We start from the raw sequence: 20,091 nt of genomic DNA, 5'->3' as shown, positions 1-20,091 counted from the left end.
TCCCCCCTGAATTGTCCAACGTCCAGCCGTGGCAGCCCTTTGATTCGCCCACCGCTCTATGGCGCATAATGGGCCTGCCGCCCAACCGTGCGCTAAAATGACGCCCAGCCCTGGCTGGGCCCGGCATCCATCCGTTCGTTCCAAAATGGCCATCCAAACTGGAGCGTTGACTGCGAATCTGCAATGGATCACTGCGCTGTGGCGCCTGCAAAGGCATCTCGTCTTCGGCCACTCCGCACCTTCCCCCTTTTAATTCCTCCCAGTCCAGTGCCTTATATCATCCGGCTACGAATACGGAGATCCCAAACATTCGCCAGACGCCGATGCCTTTTCCAATCCTCAATTCGACCCCGGCTCCCAGGGATAACCAAGGGAATAAAGAAAAAAAAAATCTGGTGGCTATGGTGGTCCACCTTAGTCCGATGCCACAGCCTGAGAGGCTGAGACAAAGAGTCTGAGATGACTCGTTGGGAGCAGTAGATTTCCAAAGGCCAGTCCCGATCATCGTGGTTTTGCTAGAGGCATACCAAAGGCCATTGCGGGGGGGTAAACGAGTAGTATCCCTATGGATACAAGGTAATAGAACCGCTCCTCGGAAGTCATGAACTAAGGGTCCGCCGACTCTTTCTGGGGATATGCAGGCACCCGCTGGCTCCCGCTGACGCTGACAGCCGAACGATCTACGGATACTAGATCATCGGTCCGGGTAAGCTCCAGATCGCCACCAATTGCAGATACGAGTGTTGTGCGAATCCATCTGGAGCCCCAGACCCGAGAGGCTGTGCGTAAGAATAGGGTGAGATGTCGGTCCGAAGCTTGGCAGAGCTTCCATTCACGTAATAATTCACCAGCAAGGCTCCGCCAGTCAGCCTTGGGGAAGGAGTATAGCAACCCCGATGGCCCCTCAAAACAATGGACAAGGGAATTAAGCAATGAGTCCGTACTGAGACCCATAATCGTAGTAGTATTCATGCTTTGACAGACGTTCCCTCAACACCAATGGATATCTTTCCTTCTCTGACTCTGACCAGCGCTTAGCTGCCGTGTATCCCAAAGAACTTAGCAATTCAATAAAACGCTTCCAAACGCCCCGGCCAGACCTAATAACTCCTATGGTATATCCCCTGTTAAAATTGCTCAAAACCAAGCCAGCGTCCAGATAGCAGGCAAGTTTGGCCAACGCTCCTGCCAGGCGGCCAGAATCTCAGGAACCCTCTCGTCAAAGCTCGCACGGCTAGCAGCGCTCCCTGTGTCAAAAGCCGACGCCCCAACGGCTTCACGCTCCTCCTGAGCAGCCGCATTAAGTGAGTTGGCAAGGTCGAGAATGGCCTGTCCACCAATGTGCGCCTCCTCGCGGTTATCCCTAATGTCAATGTTGAAGACGTGCACGGGGCGGTTCAAAGGCGATCCCCGGCTAAGGAGATCGTCGATGACGGCGTCCCAGCATCGCTCCTCGCAAGTAATGACCACGTCCACCAGCCCGCCTTCGGTGCCAATGCTCCCTCGATCCTTGGCATGCTGAAGTCGAGGGACGCCAACCTGCCAATCTTGCCATCTCTCCGGCCCCCACTTGACCTCTCGGTTCCGGCCCAGCATATTGAGAATACCATTATTCCTGTAAAGGCGTGGGTCTTTGGCCTCCAGCTCCTTGTACATGCTGTCGTACGAGGTCTTATTGAACTGATACACATTCGGCTGGGTGATCGTTGGCCCGGGCAGACGGACAAGAGAGCCAGTACCAAAAGATATGACGGGGTAGTCTACTTGGGATAGTCGGAGATGGGCCTCCATGGACCTGTTTGGCGGTCAGCAAGATTAAAACTATTTTCCCTAGGTGTGCTGATTTTCATACCGGTTATTATTACTAGCGCACACGGTGCAGAACTTGAGTTTAAAGGGCTCATTCTCTCCTGGTGTCCCATTCTGGGACTGGCCAGACGCAGCTCCGTTTGCGATCTCCATGTTGAATGTTTATCCGGGCGGCAAAATCTGATCGGGCGTCAGGAGGAGACGTAGTCGCATTCTCCTACGGGCAGCTAGCCTTTTGGATCACGTCAGCATCGTTTTGAAATAAGGGCTGAAGAGATTACGAGGCGGGAAGGTGTCAATCAGAAAAAGTTGTTATGCGTATAAAGATTGTCTCAACATAGAGGTTCAGACAGCTCCAATAATGAGTTCATCATGGAAATGGGAGAAAAAAGTCACACAGCGGTCTTACCTGAATTCGACGGAGAAGAAGAACCCGCTGCGAACCGCCCTTGTCATGAGCTTGCGGTTGATGTGGCGCGACGCGCTGGCATTGGCAACGTCATGTGTTGGGATGTAGTTGAGTTGTGCGTTTTGGTGATCAAATTGAGTTGAGGAGATGGAGCTGATCAAAGCTCTCGCCCTAGACGGTTAAAGCTCGGCTCAATCGCTATTAGCCCCATGCACCCTTACTTATGTAAGCAAGCCACATGACATCTGGTGGTACAAACATGAACATACCTACCTACCCTAAACATCCGTCAATCCCTACACCTACGGCTGTGGACAGCAAACCTGTCCCTCCAGAGGGTCTTCTTCGTCAATAGGGCGGAATATAGAGCTGCATGGTATGAAACAGAAGTGGTTCGGATTAATGTAATGCTCTAGCCATCTCACCTACATCCCCTGGGACTATACGGATGCATGTACCAATAGGTCTGCACTGGCTATCGGGGTGGAAACGAGGAGATCGTGTCCGAAACCCTAACTATCGTGTTGTTATCTCTCCACATGAGCAATTCTAAACAACGTTTCTTTCGACGTCGAAGTCCGTGGCCACCCGTCGATTACAATGCCGCTGATTGGCTGTTGGGCGGCAACAGACCTGAAACAAACGAACCTCTTTGGTCCCATCCAATCAGAGCTGGACCAAAAATAGCAACAATCCAATGGCCCCAATGAGCGAATCTCGTTTGACATTTCGATCCAGATTCCGAGTTGATTAATCGGGCAGCCTTCCACGGCTTGTTTCACTTAACCCGCTTATTATAGGTATTACATATTAGTACTATAAAAAAGCACTGCCCGAACATGCAAGAACACGACGGGTCGACAGCCTTGATCCGCTCCGAGGGCGCTTGCCTGTCTAGGTGGCTGCTGCGCGGGTTGCCTCGCGATTTTTGACCAACCTGTGGTTATCTCCCACCTCAATCTCATTTACCATGGCCCACAGTCCTACCATGTGAGCCCCGAGTACAATTCTAGGCCAGCTCGGCGGTTTGGCAGCGTAGCGTAGCCATGGGGAGCTTACTTAGTACATACGGATAGTACAGTACTCCTCATTCGTACACTACTCGTACTGGCATCAACAACGCAACTTATTAATAACAGCGCAAGGCTAAGCGTCCCCGCGTCTCACGTGGCACCCTGCTAGATCAACCCATCGGCCATTTTGTCGGTTTCAAAACTCAAGCACGGTTGCGGTGAATGTAACTTCGGGCGGGCCACAGAAATTGGTGACATGTACTCCGTAGATCCTCGGTCACCTTGTATTCGTACGAACTGTAAGGTACCTATTGGGCGGGGTCATCTTTCATAACTGTCTTTGGGCCCCTCGACTAATCTGTATTACATGCGGCCTCTGAAGAGAAGATAGGTAACAATCTGAAGGCAAGCGGTCAGCGGAAAGTGTCACCGCCAAATTGGTGCTCCCATGCTGTGGCCGTTGGGACTGGGAGGCCGCCGTTGAGTGAGGGCTATACGGAGTAACTTCTAGGTTCATGTCGTCAAGCTCGAGGTTCCCTCTAGCTGCTATGTAATACTACTTAGATATTACTACGTAGTAGTACGAGTAGTATACTCGTCGACGCTGCCCCGCCGCATCAGCCACGTTGTTTGTTTTGTTTTGTTTGCCAGTTGGGTCGTTTCAGGACTCAGACGGGACTGTCGACTCGTCGGGACGGAAGCGCTGCGTCCAGCCGGGGATCGTGGTGACCAGGTTTGCTGGTCCTAGGTAGGCTTCTGGGCTCCTGGACTCCTCCTGGACTGCTGGCCCATGGATCCGGTAGGGAGACTTCCATGGGTCCAATTGGATCGGACAACCACCGTCCAGGCGCTTTTGCGAGCGACATGTATCGTATTATTATTATTAGCCAGTAGCCACAGCCCACGCTGCCCAGCCGTTTGGGGCAGCCTCCACTGCACCCTCACCTCCACCTCACTCCAGGCCGTTCACAGCACCCTCAACCGCCACCACCTGCACCCTCATTGCCAGCAAACGGGCCTTAAACTACCGCACTACCACCCATCACCGCGCGACCCAGCCCAGTGTAGCACAACGCGAACACATCCGACCTCGCGCCAACATCTCCCCTCTTCTGTGCTCGCATTCATAGTCTCTCTTAGCAGTCCCCGCAGCGCGGTCGACTCATTCCCAACCATCATCGACTCAATTTGACTCGACCCGACTCGACCTCGTCTCCCTAGACCCTCCCTGACGATCACAGAAGTCCATTAGTCCAGCCAGCCTTGCCAGGCCTCCATATTATATACCCCGACTCCGTTCCACGATCCGAGCATTGTCGATTCGACCTAGTTTCCTCTGCTGTACCATCGCAATCGACCGTACGCGGGGCTCTCACGTTACGCAGCTGCGCCGTATCACCACCAGTTAGCGACCTGCTAGCTAGGCTATCCCTCGAATCCGTTTGCCTGACATTTCTGCATCCCTTCCCGATAGAGAGTCGACTGTCGCATTCAAGCACTTCCTTTCGCAAACCTCGCCCAAGCTCCTCGGCGCCGTACGGCTCCCCAGCTACAACAACCAGCAATTTTGCGACTAGCCGCTGGCGGCTCTTTTACCATAATCGAACATATCGGATCTCCGTCGCATGGTTTCTGCTCAAACGAGGGGTATTCGAGGTGTGATTGCTTAAACTAGGCTGCGGCGATGGCGACAGATGCGCTCCACGCGACCTCCCCACCAGAAGACACGGCGTCTCCCTCGCACCAAGATACTCTCGCTCTACCCGCCCTCATGTCGTCCCCGCACGCGCAGGCGAACGTCATGCCCCGGCCACTGTCGCATGCGTCCAAGAGCCGCCTCTCTCAGTACTCTGTCGGCTCCGTCCCCACGAGATCACGACCACCCTCCCACATGTTCCCCGTATTCCCCTCGACCCTCTCATACTCCTTCGTGCGGGACTTTGCATACCCCCCGTCGCATCCTCTGCATTACGGCCCGCCGCCGGAGCCGTCTGGCCCTCCCTCGGGACTGACGACGCCGGCAAGCGAGCACAGGCGGCTGTCTGACCCCCCCGGCTCGTGGGAGCAGAGGATGCCCTGGGACTCTTGGACGGCTGATGGGTTCAGCCGCGGGCATGACCTACCCCCCATTCAGTTTGGGGATGGGCCACCGTATAGCGAAGATGAGGATCTCCAGAGCCCTGTTGTGTCGACTCGGCACCGCAAGCACAAGTCGACATCCGCCACGCTCACCAGAGCGACTCGTGAGAGGGCTAGGATGCTGGATCCTGCCAGCTATGACGCCGAACGAGGTTATTATGCTGGTACCAGCGGAGATGGGACCGAGCGGTACTACATCAACCATGGTGGGGAAGCCAACGGTCCGGGCGGGGAGTTTGTCTCATACCCACCCGGAGACGCGCGACACAGCCGGGCATACCACTATGCTCAGCAACCCGGCCAGGGCAATGCGGCGTATGCCCCCTCGGAGCAGTCGAGCCCACCATCGTCACCCGGCTACCACCACGATGAATCTAGGTACTCGCGGGATTATCAATTCACCATCACGTCGCCAGACGAGGAGTTTCACGGCAAGGCCGTCGCACTCTTCGATTTCGCACGCGAAAACGAGAACGAGCTGCCGCTGGTGGAGGGCCAGATTATTTGGGTGTCCTACCGGCACGGCCAGGGTTGGCTTGTCGCAGAGGATCCGAAAACACAGGAGAGCGGTCTTGTCCCCGAGGAATATGTGCGGCTTCTAAGGGACATTGAGGGAGGTATGAACAGCTTGACGGGTCAATTGGGCGAAGGGTTCGGATCGCCGAATGATGTGGGCACGCCTACTCAACCAGAGCATACCGGACAATACCCCCCAAACCCTGCCCCCGGAAATGGGACGAACGGGTATCACCAGCCGGTGGTGTCCATGTTCTCAACGTCGAGCAAGGACCTGAACCCCTACCCGACAGACCAGCTGGGCCTGCAAACCGGCCAGCTGCCTCCCCAGGTTGTCCACTACCACGGACAGAGAGGAGGCAGTCAGGCAAATACCCCTACCCTGAGCCAACACGAGGGGTTGCCCCGGAGAGAAAGCCAGGATGCAGGGGCCAAGGCTGACGACGCGACCCCTGTCCAAGACAAGCGAGCATCGAAGGCTACCGGCGACACGTCCGTCACGGATCGGTGACGAGAAGTCGCCGTCAAAAACTTTTTGGATACGGGACAATCAACTTGCAAATCGAATCCTTTGAGAACTCCGCCGCCTATATGTGGTGCTGAGACATTCTTTACTACGGCGAGAAAGGGGATCACGATACGAGATCCATGACAAGAACAGGACATAGAAGAAAGATTTAAGTCTCTGAATTTTTGGGACGGAGCATTGCATCAGGTCATCCTTGCGCTGGGGTACCAATGAGGACTCATGTCGGGACTAGTTACACTACATATATACTACTGCATGGTGTGCGGTAGCAAGATACTACCTGGAGGAAGGATGCCATCTAGAGGAATGGGGAGGAGGGGCTACGATGACACGAGAAGAGACCGGGGACGGTAATGAAGAGAATATTGACACTGAAATAACGAGTGTCGCAGCATTTCTTCCCGCCTGAATCATCAGTCTCGCGCATAGATAGGGAGCAGGACGGCCGAAATCTTGAGTGGGCGTAGTTATGGTTTGAAAATAGGGTTTGGGAAGCAGTCCAAAAAGAAATTGCATAAAGACCTCCACAGTCAAGCAGTTCAGACCATAAGAACGGCTATCACCTCGGGCACACGTGAACCGCCGATTTTCTGTCATCTCGTTAGCGATCACGTCAGAGGGAGACGGAGGGACTCATTGCTGGACGTGGGGTCCACGTGACCTGTAACGTCATTCGTTTGGGACGATGGAGCTCTTCCGCGCTCCGTCGTCCAAGGTCCGATTTCTCCCTTCTCCCTTCTTCTCCGTCATTGACGAAGCCAATCTCCCCAATTGACTTCGCATATCCCCTCTTTAGCTCTAAACCACTCAACATGTTTTCTCGCGCTGCGTTCCGCGCGGCCCAGCCGCTCCGGATGGTAAGTTGCGCAGTCTGTTCGGCCGTCCTCCCAGGGCCGAGCTTACCAATCCATCCCACGATACCCTCTGCCGTTCTCGAGTTACGCCGCAAGATACTGACGCCCCTGACAGCAGGCCCGCCGCTACGCCACCGAGTCGGCGCCCAAGAGCGGTTCCAACGCCGCCGTCTACGCCATCGGAGCCGGTGCCCTCGGCGCCGCCGGGTACTGGTACTTTGGCAGCGGGAGCGCCTCCAAGGCTGCGGTCCCGGCTGCCCCGCCCAAGCCCGCCTTCACGGGCGGCGACCAGGGCTGGATCTCGCTGAAGCTCGCCGAGGTCGAGAACGTCAACCACAACACCAAGCGGTTCCGCTTCGAGCTGCCCGAGGGCGACATGGTCTCGGGCCTGCACATTGCCAGCGCCATCCTGACCAAGTACAAGGGTCCCAACGACGAGAAGGCTACCCTGCGCCCCTACACCCCCATCAATGACGAAGGTTCGTTGCGGCTGTTGTCCCCCTTTCTCTCCGGGGATGCGCGCGATACTTACCAAGAGCAATTAGGTGCCAAGGGCTACATCGACCTGCTGGTTAAGAAGTACCCCGATGGCCCCATGAGCACCCACCTGCACAACATGGTTCCCGGCCAGCGGCTCGACGTCAAGGGCCCTCTGCCCAAGTACCCCTGGACCGAGAACAAGCACGACCACATCGCCCTGGTGGCCGGCGGCACTGGCATCACGCCCATGTACCAGCTGGCGCGTGCCATCTTCAACAACCCCAGCGACAAGACCAAGGTTACCCTCGTTTTCGGCAACGTGGCGGAGGATGACATCCTGCTGAAGAAGGAGCTTGCCGAGCTGGAGAACACGTACCCCCAGCGATTCCGCGCCTTCTACACGCTCGACAACCCCCCCAAGGGCTGGGCCGGCACCAGCGGCGTCATCGACAAGAACCTGCTCAAGACGGTGCTGCCCGAGGCCAAGGAGGAGAACATCAAGGTCTTTGTCTGCGGCCCGCCCGGCATGATGAAGGCCATCTCCGGCAACAAGGTCAGCCCCAAGGACCAGGGCGAGCTGACTGGCACGCTCAAGGACCTGGGCTACAAGGCCGAGCAGGTGTACAAGTTCTAAAGCGGTGAGCCGGGGGGAGGGGGGCTAGAATCTTCTGTATAGGATTTGCTCATAGACAATTGAAAAATACTAGAGGCCTGGCTTTTTGTGACAATGAGGACGCGGTTGCAGAGTCGTATTGGGCGCCGGATGGCACTACGTGCGGTACGTACCAGATCTAGAACACGGAATACAGAATGGTAAAGCGAATTGAAGTTGTGCGGTTGAAGGCGGTTCATGCATGCCTGTCATTGACAAGGTACAGAGCACATATGCTTTTTGCTTATTGGTTCACAGTCACAGTATGTGTCTGCACCTCTAGTGAGTTGTCATGGCCGCGGGCTCTCGTGGGAATTCCGCGTACTAGTTAGGTAGGTTAGTACTACTACCAACGTAGCACCTGTAGTGTGTACGTCCCTAGCTTCCTAGATCCTTCTCATGACTGTCGACAGGTGGGAGACTGACGGTAATAGGTACTGAACAACTTCAAGAGGATGCTCACTTTTCACCTCGGACTTTTCACCTCGGGATATTTCCCCAAATTTCCCAATGGAGCCATCGCCGAAAGTCGCTCTTGGTGCCAGCCTGTGGATTCTTAGCGTCTATAATTAGACCACTGGTGGTCCACAACTCCACGACTCCACGCTCCACTGCCTTTGGGGGCTTTTTGGGGGTTTGGGGTGGGTGGTGCTGGAGTCTTGGAGTCTTGGACACCCACGGGAGGGATTGGATGGGGTGTTATCAAGGCGACTGGGTGAGAGCTGAGAAAGTCACAGCGCCAAAGAAGAAGAAAAAACATGTTGGCATTTCCATGCCATCCCCAACCCACAGCATGGGCTTATCCTTCACGTGGTGCCGCCGTGGTGGTGAGATCAGATCTGAGATTAATACTTGAAACTCTCAGACAGGGGTTCCATTTACCACATCAACTGTGCATGCATATGGGCTCGTGGACGTTGGAGCCAATTTCCCAGAGCCACACTGATTGTCACTGCCACACACAGTCGCACAGAAGTCTGACAGGGCTGATGTTGCTCCCACAGGGCTGACCCTTGACAGTTCAGAGAAGCTGTTCCCAAGCGGCAATGAATCTGCCAGCAGAGCAGCACCACAGAGGGCCATGACCACTGGCTGGGTGCGATCGACGGCGTGATGGATGACCCGACCACGGGAAACCCTGCAAGACAAGCTCTTTGAAGGCGCAGCCCAGTCTGGTCTCCAGCGGCTCAGCCGCAAGCCTCTTTCAGCTCCTGGAGCAAATAAGACAACGGGCGACTGCCGTCCACGAGGCAGATTCGACAGAGATCGCATGGCAGTCGGGTACTAATATCAGTAGACGGAGCGCATCCGTACTCCTCCTCTCCTGTTCTCGTATCTCGTCTTCGACTGTGGTCTATTATCAGACGCGTCTATTTTTTATTTTATTTTATTCCTTTGCGAAAGATACCGAGATCGCGTCGCTCGTCGTCCTCGCCCAACCTCACCACCTTCGCCCTCCTCCCCCTTACACCACCATCATGACCTCCAGCGAACGCGCTCCGGGCATGGAGCACATCCCCAAGTACCCCCGGGGCTTCATCACCCTGCGCATTCTGCAACTCATTGCCGGCCTCATCTGCCTGGGCCTGAGCGCCTACACCGTCGCCGTCGGCCCTATCCTTGGCAACGGTGTCATGGTCTTTACCGTACGTCGCTCACTCACTCACTCTCCGTGTAAAATGCTCCGTGTAAAATACTCCGTGTCAAATACTGACACGCCAAAGGCCTTCGTCACCGTCGCCACCACCCTCTGGATCGTCTCGGCCCACTCGTGCGCCAAGCGCTCCTACAACTACTGGGGCATCCTCTTCTTCGACGTGTTCCTCTTCATCTTCTGGGGCATCGCCTTCGCCACCACCGCCTTCGCCGCCGCCGTCTGGCTCGCCCTCGGCTCCTACATCACCAACGACTACGACAGCTACTGGGACTACGACTATGACTACGACTACTACACCAACTTTGACTTCCCGGAGAGCTTCTACTCCACCTATGGCGGCCTCCTCGCCGCCTCGGCCGGTATCGGTGCCCTCAACTTGTGAGTCGCCTCTTCTTCGTTGGCTGCCGGCCAGGGAGCCATGTTCTTTTGCTGACAAGATCCCGCCCAAATACAGCCTCTTCTACTTCATCTCCCTCGTCATCCACGGCATCGTCACCTCCCGCCACCGCCGCGTCGGCCTCCCCTCCAAGCCCGTGCCCGTCGGCTCCTCCGCCGGCCAGCCCTACCAGATGACGGGCCAGGCCAGGCCAACCTACGCCGCCGTGCCCCAGCAGGGCATGCCCTTCACCCAGCAGGAGACGGCCTACAACCCGCACGGCATGTACGGCGTCCCTGCGCCACCGCAGCAGCAGCAGAACCACCAGCAGCACACCAGCTACTACGCCCCGGGGACCACCCAGCAGGAGTACTACAGAAACACCCCGCCGCAGCTGTCGACATCGCCTGCCCCGACACACCCTACCGTCAGCGACTCGTTCCACAGGACGCCGTCTCCTCAGGCTCCCCAGACGGCGGCCTACGGGGCGCCGTACCAGCCGTACCAGCCGCCTCAGTAAAGGAGTGGGGTGGGGAACAGACGCAGAAGGCAGTTGAGGATGTCGGAATATCACACATGAAGAAAAAAAAGCAGACAAAGACATGAGTTTTAATGGGAGGGGTATGGGATACCCCCGATGAAATATACCATAATTTCGAATTCGAACAGCACTCGTGACGGAAAGCGGGAATCTTATGCTGGCGAGGGCGTTTCAGCGGGTGCGTGTTTCTAAGCGCATATTTGGGTACATAATATTGGATATATTTGCAATATGAGTGCATATACATTTGTTTTTTCATTTTTTTTTACACCGTTGCTCTGTACGCACGCAGATGCGATAGTTGACGTCGCCCTGGTTCAGGATAGTTGCTGAACCATCTAATACCGTCGCTTTATTCGAGGCTTTTGGCGGCCTTGTCGATGCACGTCTTGATGATGCCAGCCCACTTCAGTCCATTCATGTAATCCTGGGCGTCGATGCTCTCGACCAGACCAGGGTAGACAGCTGCGAAATTATTAGCCAACGACTCTTCTCGCTCGTTACCCCGGGGTATATTATACTCACCGCCGCTGTAGCCCGTCCACAGCCCCGGAGCGTAGACGACGTGCTTAAACCAGCTTCGTCCGTCCAGCCCACCCTCGAAGAGCAGGTTCCTCTCCAGATACTTGTACTGCTTGTTGACCTTGATGATGGTCCGCACGAGCTTGATGTGCCTGATGACGTTCCACCAAGGAATGCCAGCCTCGAGCTCGCGGTTCGCCCATGCGGCCCGCTCGTCAATCTCGAGCGCCTTGATGCGGAAATGGACAATCGAGTCGCGGAGGGCCGCCAGGCTCTGCCTGAAGGCGTCGGCGCTTCCCGTCACTTCCTTGGCGGTGACCTGCGCGCGGAGGGCAAAGATGGCCTCCTCGGTGGTGGCCTCCTCCTCGGAGGCATTGAGCTTCGACTCGACCGAGTCGAGGTACCCCTTCAGCGCATCGGCGTACTCGGCGGCCTGGAACGGCATCACGATGCTGTCCACGAGATCCGCAATGGTCAGCCCAATCAGCTGGGCCATCGTTCTGTGGTACTTGAAGCCCGGATCGCCGTACTCGACCATCCAGTTGATGCTGTCATAGTTGCTGTGGTAGTGGTATACGGGGCCGTCAGGGTCCGCCTCGAAGCCTAGGTTTATGCAAGGGACACCGGCGTAGTCCTGGAAGGCCGTGAAGTCGCTGCCACTTCCCAGGGGTTCAATCTTGCCGTCCCAGAGGTCTGCAACCGTCTGTCCCTGAATCGTCTGGTTGGGAGACTGAACTCTACTGGCGACGTCACGAACCAGGTGGCTCAGTGTCGGAGTAGCGCCTGTGCTGAAGTTGGGGCCGGAGACGGCGACATCGACGTTGAGATAGGCGACGTTGGCGTCCTTGATCCAAGGGAGGAATTCCTCCACCCACTCGGTGCTGCCAACGAGCCCGTACTCCTCTCCGTCCCAGCTAGCAAACACAATGGTGCGGAGGGGTTTCCATCCTGCGTCCAGCGCCTTGCCCACGGCACGAATGGCTTCGTTAAGAGTAGCCGAACCGCTGTTCGGGTCGCCGGCGCCGCCAGCAATCCATGCATCTCGGTGGTTCCCAATGATGAGGACCTCATGGGGGGTGGTCCCGTTGACGACGCCAATCACATCCCACAGGGGGGTCACCGTGTAGTCCTGCTCGTTGTTGAGATTCAATACCACGTCGTCAGGAGTTGGGCCGATGTTGTACTCGACACCCTTGTATGCGAGGCCCTTGTTCCGGTTCCAGTGCTTGTTAAAGTCGCTGGACTTGGGCCCGTGGCCGTTCAGAGCCTTCAGGATTGGCAATGCGTCAGTATACGAGATGGGGATAGAAGGGATGCTGGGTGTCGAGCTATTTGCAGGGGCGCGAGGTACGCCGGGCTTGGAAGGGTACCCAGGGGTTGTCCTATTCTCATCAGCATTTCCGCTGCCCTTATCCTTTATTGTGCGTGGCGGGTGGGGAGCTTACGGGTCACCAGGGCGTGTGCTCAGATACTGGACACTACCGCGCTGGACGCTATTGGGGTGGCGAGCCGGCCCATCGGGATAATAGTCGTATCCGTTCTCAATGGTCATCTCACCATCGTCACCCGGGTCGCTGTAGATCAGGACGCCAACCATACCGAGCTCCTGGGCACGCTGAACCTTGAGGCCGCGGAAGATACCGCCATACTTGGCAATGGCAATCTTGCCTTTGAGCTCGATGCCGGCGTCGGTGAGATCCTGGTAGTCCTGATAGGTGCCATAGTTGACATATACAAAGGGTGCAGTGACGTTACCACTGGCCGAGTATCCATGAAACGTGGGGACGCGATTCTCGAGGCCCGTGCTGGGGTCGTCATCGATGACATCCTCTTCTAGGGAGGCTTCAAAGACGACATTGGACTTTTCCAACATTGTGAGGCTGTGGCCAAGTGGGTAGTTGATGTAGCAGTCGTAGGCGACAATCTCGGACTTGACACCCCACTCTTCCCACTTGTCCTTGGTCCATTCGGCCTGGGGCTGTCAGTCTGCCGAATCTATATAGCACGCGTTTCACAAGATTACCTGGGACAAGTTCTTCCCCGCAAGATGCGGCCCCGCGGTGTAGTAACGGAGCCACTCCTCTGCCTTTTCCGAGGACGGCGTGTCGAGCAGGATAGTTTCCAGTTCCTCGTGGGTTAGACCCCTCCTTCCCTTGCCCACCGAGCCAGAGAACCGGCTGTGGGGGCCATGGTGGTACTCATACGGCCAGATGAAGATGGAGTGGAGGATGAAGGTGGTAAATCCAGTGATGAGCAGACAGCAGCAGGCGATGGTGAAGAAGCGGCGGCAGGTGTTGTGAGGATACCTGTGGCGGGGCGGGGCCACGCGGACCGTCTGGATGAGGGGCGTCGACTCGCTGGGCATGTTTTCAGTTCAGCCTCGCAGCGTAACTTGCGATGGATATGCGTGTTTCAGGCGGTCTCGGCGAACGGGTTGTCTGAGCCGCGCCCACTGAGATCGGATGGAGAGATGGAGACACTCACAGCCTGCTGTGCATGTCGATGAAATCACGCGGCTGTGGTCGTCAAGTCGTTGCTAATCCAGATTATCCTACCGGGTGGCGCCTAGCTGGGATACATGGAGCACTTGGGCGTTGGTGATGGTGGGAGATTGAAGAAATGCTAAGTTGCGTATCTTGGCGAGTGGTCGTTGGAGTGGCGCCACAGCTATACCAGGTAAGAAGTACGAATTACGGGGGACGCAGCACGTCATGCGCTGTGGGGTCGGCGGGGTTGACCGATAACAACGGACTTCCTAACTTCTCAAGGACAGCGAGGCTAGTGGAGGGCCAAGCCACATCAAGCCATATCAAGCCACACCCGAGCCAAACCCGCAAGCTACCCGGTGTTAAGCTTGTTAAATGAATTAGGTGTAAATTAATAATCAATTAGCACTTCGTAAGAGTACATATACTACTGCTTAGCTCCTAGCCTCTGAGAGGCCATTTACGCCTAATTCAGAAGGAGGGAGGTAGAAATTGAGATTGAGGAAAGAAATCTATATTAGCTAGCTTTAAATGGCGGTAGGTTACCTATCTAAAACGTAGGGGAAAGAATAATAGATACCGGGGTAGTTGAGTGAATTGGTTGTCAATTTTCCTTTCGTTGTGCGTTATGCCAGTTTGTACTACATGGATGTTTATTACAAACAACTACCAAGGTATTGAAGTTCTCTACTTGTATCCGTAATCATAACCCAAGTTAGATTAATCTCCTCTTAACCCGGCTATTTCGTCAAGTCCTTCGGTGCTATCCCAGCAATACCAGATTCCTTGTTAGCCGTCTACGTATATTTTGTCATTCGTGCTTGCAGAGGTTAAAAACATACGATACCTGAGAATCTGCTAGCATGTCATAGCCATACTTTTTAACAAGTTACGTAAGTAATCTAAGCTTCCGATTCGCCATGAAAGCATTGAGTTGCTATCCTAGGAACGTAATACGACTATGATCAGGATCATCGAAGCCACATGCGCTGAAGAGGGCCCTGGGGGAAGAAAGGAAGTTAGCAAACCCCGGCAGTCCTAGAGAGGGAAAGGGGATGATCTAGGATGATTACCCTCTGCAGAGTGCAGAGTATATAGTACTAGTGAGATCTGTAACACCAGTAATAAGGATAAAACATTCGATATCTGCGCCACCTCGCCCCCACGGTCGGGGATACTTGGTACACGACCAACGTACATAATACCGCCGCGGTTGGATAAACTTACAGATATCCAGTACTATGTAGCTATGTAGTACGAGTAGCAAAGCAGTACCGAGTAGAGCCGCTAAAGGACGAACGCGGTTACGCGGAAGGTCCTCTGGGGGCCTATCGGTCGATCTTAGTGACCGGTGTGCACATAAGACACAGCTTCCATTCTTTGAATGGCTTGTTTCCACGCCGCCACATCTCTCGAATTTCGACTCCTTCATGTCTGCATATTGAGCTGGTAAGGCCAACTGGTACGACCCCAACTTCTACCCGGTCGCCGACCGCCTGATCGGGGAATTCGATTCAAGTGCCAGCGATGTGCTGCTCGTGGACGTGGGCGGCGGCCGAGGCCACGACCTGACCTTTTTCGCGGAGCAGCACCCATCGCGTCCCGGCAGGATCACACTGTAGGACCGGGAGCCCGTCATCGCCAGCGCGGACGACAAGGAGAAACAGCCTTTCGAGTCCCAGGCCCACGGCTTCTTCACACCGCAGCCCTTCACGGCCGCCCCGCGTATACTCCCTGCACTCGATCCTGCACGACTGGGGCGACGAGGACGGCGTCCGGATCCTGGAGAGCCTGAGGCCCGCGTTGAAGCCCCGCTACTCCAAGGTGCTCCTCAACGAGATTGTCCTGTCGGGGGAGCACCCCACCCTCGCGGCGCGTGTCTGTAGACATGATGATGCTTGCCCATTTTGCTGTGCGTGAGCGTACGGAGGCGGACTGGAGGGCCATTCTGGCCAAGGCAGGGTTGAGGGTTGTCAATATCTATACGTACCCTGGTGTTGCAGAGAGCTTGATTGAGGCAGAGCTTGAATGAGGGGGTCTGTTTTATAGTAATGAGTAGGGACACAATTTCACGACGTCACAACGGAAGCCTTGGTGGGTTAATTTCAGTGTAAAATGGTCCAGTATACTCACGACCAAGTCGTCACGCGCCGCAATTGCACCGTGAAGCCGAAAGGGCGGAAGATCACGACGCATAAAATATCAAGACCAGAGACCAAAGATAAGCAAAGTCCGTGTAATTAACTAGTAATGAAGATGACGTCTATGGTATCGAGCGGTAGTGATGTTAGAGTGTACGTGGTCACTCAACATAAGACATACCTTAGTCTTGTCTTTTTAGAAGCTGAGACTTTCTCCTTCAACGACCAACGACTTAGCGAAAGTAGTAATACCTAAAACCCAGCCGATTGATAAGATGGTATGCCCCAATGAGTCGCCACATCTACTGCCTTCTTATACTGGGCTATTGGGTCTTAGTAGGCACACCCAGACATACCGACCTGTCAGCCATAAAGGCTGTCACGTGCCATCCTGGTAGCCAGGTGGGATGACACACTGGGCCTGCATCGGGGTATGTGGAGGCGATTCCAATGCATATTGACGCGGTGGTGCGCACATGCGTATTCGTGATTGGTGAAAGCCATCCAACGGACCAACCTCAGCCGGCCATGGCTGATGGCAACCTCGTGCAAGGCCGCAGGGCATACTCTTGTCTCTGCATACTATGTAATAATAGTGCTCGATACGAAGTAGCATCTCGATGCCAAGTGGGAGCGTCAGCGGCCCGGAGGGCAGTGAGACAGGGACGGTGGTGGGACTCTGGGGGGCTGGTCGGCTGGATCGGTGGTGGCGGGTCATCCACCGCACCGAGAGGCTCCGCTTTCGGAGGCTGGAGGCCGCGAGGTCGTTGACTCGTCTCGGGGGCTTGTCCGATGCATCATATTTTCCTCCTGGGGTCTGTCTGGTGGACGGTGTGCCACTGCCCGAGCCCGGACGGGAAGTGGTCTTGGCGGTATTGCCACGCCCAGCAGCCTGATCAATCCGCATCAATATCGATCTCCTCCTGCGCTTTTCTCCCCAGTCATCAACGTCTGCTGCGTTGGAAGCTGTTGGTTAGATGCGGCCCGTTGTCTCGGAGGACCGACTGTGACGAGTGTCAAGGGAACCTGAAGGCCAGGCAGTTCAGCCATTCCAGCCATTCAGGCGCTATTGCGCCTTCAAGGATCGCTCGCGCGTGACTGCAACCAAGTGGATCTTTCCATGTTCCCTCCGCCCCGCCATTCGTCCCCCCAGTGTGCATTGCCCATCTCGGCTTTCAGGCAAGCCAAGGTTGTTATATGAATGGATATGTCGGCAACGGGTTCCAAGCATCGTCTTCAACTTCTTCCCCTCGATTCATTTTCCACGCCGCCGTTCGGTTGCGCTGCTGGCCCATGCTACTCTGATGCCTCTCTAATGCTTCTCTGATGCTGCTCTGATGCTGCTCTGATGCTGTCACCTTCCGTCGCATTCTGTCGTACTCGCTCGTGCCTGACTCCTTGCTGCTTAATGTGCAATATTCCATTGGCCGCCTATCCCCAATAGGCATCCCCTGCCAGGTTGCTGCGGCAGGTGCCACCGATGCGACGCCTCTCGACTCCGCGAGAAATCACCTACCCCACCAGCCCGGTCCCGGAGCTTTCTCACTGAATTCTCTGTTGTCAGCCTCGCCAAACTTGTCCTCGCCATCCTCACGAGTCACGACGAACCTCTGGTCGAGCCGACACGACGCCATGGCGACAAAACACTCGCCGGGCTCCAAGCCCAAGCTGCCCGTTCAGCAGCTGACCATACTGGGTAAGGGACCCCGCCAGACCACCCGTGGATCCTCCCAAGCGGGAATGTAGGCCCCTCCTTGAGCGGATCTCCCCACGGCGCCCTCATTGTCTGTCTCGTTTGCCTGCCTCTCTGCTGCTTCACCACCCGCGTCCTTGCCCGTCTCCTTGCTTGTTTCCTTGCCCGCCTGCTGGCGTCTGCTCCGAGTTGGACAGACGCCTCCCGTCTCGCCCGTGTCCGCCCTGTAATCCCGTCGCTTCGCCTGCTCTGACCATCTCTCGCCGTGGCCATTTCTCATACGAAGCAGATAATTACACATGACACCGTGCATCAGGATGCCGAGTTGGCCAGCATGGCCTTCCATCACCTCCCTTGGGCGGCAACTCACACTGCCCGAGAATTCGCCCTCCAGGTACCCTTCCATGCGCTTTGCTTCCCTCTTGGTGTGCTAATCTTTCTCTAATTTAGCTGTTGTGCGCTTTGCTGAGCCTATGGCCTACACTTCCGTCTTCCCCTACCTCCCGGAGATGATCCGCGACTTTGGCATCGAGCAGAACCAGATTGCCCGCTGGGCCGGCTTGACTTCTGCCGTCTTCTCTATAGCCCAGAGCATCACGGCTATTCCCTGGGGGAGGGCCGCCGATTACTATGGAAGGAAACCTATCATTGTTATTGGTCTACTGAGTACCATGATCACATTCATCATCTGGGGCATGTCCACTAGCTTGACCATGGCCATCGTCGTGCGAGCGATCCAGGGTGGCGGTAACGGGAATGGTATGTGTTGCGCACTCCCCAAGATTTTGAGCTGCGACTGACACTCCTTAGTTGGCATCATCCGAACTATGGTGGCCGAAATGGTCCCTGAAAAGGAACTTCAACCTCGAGCATTCTCCGTCATGCCTCTTGTCTGGTCTCTCGGCTCTGTCGTCGGCCCTAGTTTTGGCGGCTTCTTTGCTCAGCCGGCCAAGGAGTTTCCGTCCCTCTTCGGTGACTCTGCATTGTTTAAGCGCTTTCCTTACCTCTTGCCCAACCTGGTAGCCGGTATCTTCTTCCTGTTCTCTGTCGCCGTGGCGTCTCTTTTCCTCCGAGAGACCCTCGCCACCAAACGTGAGGAGAAGGACTGGGGGCTGCTCGTGGGACAGCGTCTCACCCGCGCCTTTACGCGTTCTACCCACGCCCACCGCCGCCGCTCCTTTGTGGATGGCGAAGCCACGGCACCACTCGTCCCGGGCAACGTCGTGACCAAAAAGCGCGCCGCTAGCCGACTTCCACCTCCTAGTACCATGGACGTCTTCACTCGGCAAACATTCCTCAACCTTCTGGTCTACACATTCCTGGCGTTCCACTCGGTTGCCTACGACCAAAACGTGACCGTCTTCCTCAACTACCCCACGATAAAGGACACGGGTAATGCCACCAAGCTGCCCTTCTACTTTACGGGGGGCTTCGGGCTGGAGTCGGGAGAGATTGGAACCATCTTCACGTGCTATGGAATTACCTGCGGCCTCATCCAATTTCTTCTCTACCCTTCGCTGGTTGAGCGCTTCGGGGTTCTCCAGTGCTTCAAGGTCTGCTGTAAGTTGGCTCGTGTCCGCCCTGGAGAGATTTTATATATACTAACGAGACACAGCGTTGGTTCTCCCGGTGATGTACTTTCTCACACCATACACGGCCTTGTTCGAAACCTCCACGGCACGGTACATCGCTCTGGCGTTCATCATGCTCTTCAAGGGCTTCGCAGTCACCATCGCCTTCCCGTCGACGACTATCCTTCTCACCAACTCATGTACATCAGTCCGTGTCCTGGGTACCCTGAACGGCTTCGCCACATCTTTCAGCGGCATTGGCCGCGCCGCCGGTCCGCTCCTCACTGGCCTTGCCTTTACCTGGGGCGCTGACCGCGGCTACATCATGATACCGCACGCCTTCCTGGCGCTGATTGCGCTCATCGGCGCCATCCCGGTCTTTATGATTGTCGAGGGCGACGGACCAACGTCAACACCCGAGGAGAGCGATGCGGAGGATGACAGTCAAAGCGTTGATACTCTTCTGTGCGAATCTCCCTTTGAGGATGACGGCGAAGGGCGAGACGAGCAGTCGCCACTGCTGCCGAATAGTAGCCAAAACGGTACGAGGTACAGCGCCATCAATAGCGCGGCAAAGTGATAGGGCGAAGCCCATTGTGACGATCCTCACGTCACGACTGTTATGTAGCCACGGATGCGGTCTGATGAGACATGGTATATGCATCAATGGCGTTCTTGCATTAGTGTTTCCAAGGGTCTGTCA

The 20,091-nt window shown here is 55.7% G+C and overlaps 6 protein-coding genes across 6 annotated transcripts; 4 read left to right on the top strand and 2 right to left on the bottom strand.

The window, feature by feature from the left end:
- Positions 1 to 1,137: 1,137 nt before the first annotated feature.
- Positions 1,138 to 1,962, bottom strand: SSU72 (RNA polymerase II subunit A C-terminal domain phosphatase; the record flags this gene model as incomplete). The annotated part of the gene is made up of 2 exons (XM_083192783.1): positions 1,138 to 1,795; positions 1,853 to 1,962. 2 exons carry the CDS (start codon positions 1,960 to 1,962, stop codon positions 1,138 to 1,140), a joined length of 768 nt encoding a protein of 255 aa, XP_083051840.1.
- Positions 1,963 to 5,002: 3,040 nt separating this feature from the next.
- On the top strand, positions 5,003 to 6,397 carry NBP2 (adaptor protein NBP2; the record flags this gene model as incomplete). Its single annotated transcript, XM_083192782.1, has 1 exon — positions 5,003 to 6,397. One exon carries the CDS (start codon positions 5,003 to 5,005, stop codon positions 6,395 to 6,397), a length of 1,395 nt encoding a protein of 464 aa, XP_083051839.1.
- An 830-nt stretch (positions 6,398 to 7,227) lies between these two features.
- Positions 7,228 to 8,383, top strand: MCR1 (cytochrome-b5 reductase; the record flags this gene model as incomplete). The annotated part of the gene is made up of 2 exons (XM_083192781.1): positions 7,228 to 7,272; positions 7,385 to 8,383. 2 exons carry the CDS (start codon positions 7,228 to 7,230, stop codon positions 8,381 to 8,383), a joined length of 1,044 nt encoding a protein of 347 aa, XP_083051838.1.
- Positions 8,384 to 9,879: 1,496 nt separating this feature from the next.
- ACO1O0_003326 (uncharacterized protein) lies at positions 9,880 to 10,954 on the top strand (the record flags this gene model as incomplete). The annotated part of the gene is made up of 3 exons (XM_083192780.1): positions 9,880 to 10,047; positions 10,126 to 10,436; positions 10,513 to 10,954. 3 exons carry the CDS (start codon positions 9,880 to 9,882, stop codon positions 10,952 to 10,954), a joined length of 921 nt encoding a protein of 306 aa, XP_083051837.1.
- Positions 10,955 to 11,327: 373 nt separating this feature from the next.
- On the bottom strand, positions 11,328 to 13,862 carry ACO1O0_003325 (M28 family metallopeptidase; the record flags this gene model as incomplete). The annotated part of the gene is made up of 4 exons (XM_083192779.1): positions 11,328 to 11,440; positions 11,501 to 12,879; positions 12,943 to 13,469; positions 13,521 to 13,862. The coding sequence occupies 4 exons, from the start codon at positions 13,860 to 13,862 to the stop codon at positions 11,328 to 11,330; spliced, it is 2,361 nt and encodes a 786-aa protein (XP_083051836.1).
- Positions 13,863 to 17,756: 3,894 nt separating this feature from the next.
- On the top strand, positions 17,757 to 19,968 carry ACO1O0_003324 (major facilitator superfamily domain-containing protein; the record flags this gene model as incomplete). Its single annotated transcript, XM_083192778.1, has 4 exons — positions 17,757 to 17,820; positions 18,268 to 18,576; positions 18,628 to 19,377; positions 19,433 to 19,968. The coding sequence occupies 4 exons, from the start codon at positions 17,757 to 17,759 to the stop codon at positions 19,966 to 19,968; spliced, it is 1,659 nt and encodes a 552-aa protein (XP_083051835.1).
- Positions 19,969 to 20,091: the final 123 nt, after the last annotated feature.

The sequence above is a fragment of the Amphichorda felina genome (assembly GCF_050947745.1).
Source record: "Amphichorda felina strain 45539 chromosome Unknown scaffold_3, whole genome shotgun sequence".
Lineage (NCBI taxonomy): Eukaryota > Fungi > Ascomycota > Sordariomycetes > Hypocreales > Bionectriaceae > Amphichorda > Amphichorda felina.
Note: the sequence above shows the minus strand (reverse complement) of the source record. Positions and strands in the feature narration are given on the sequence as shown.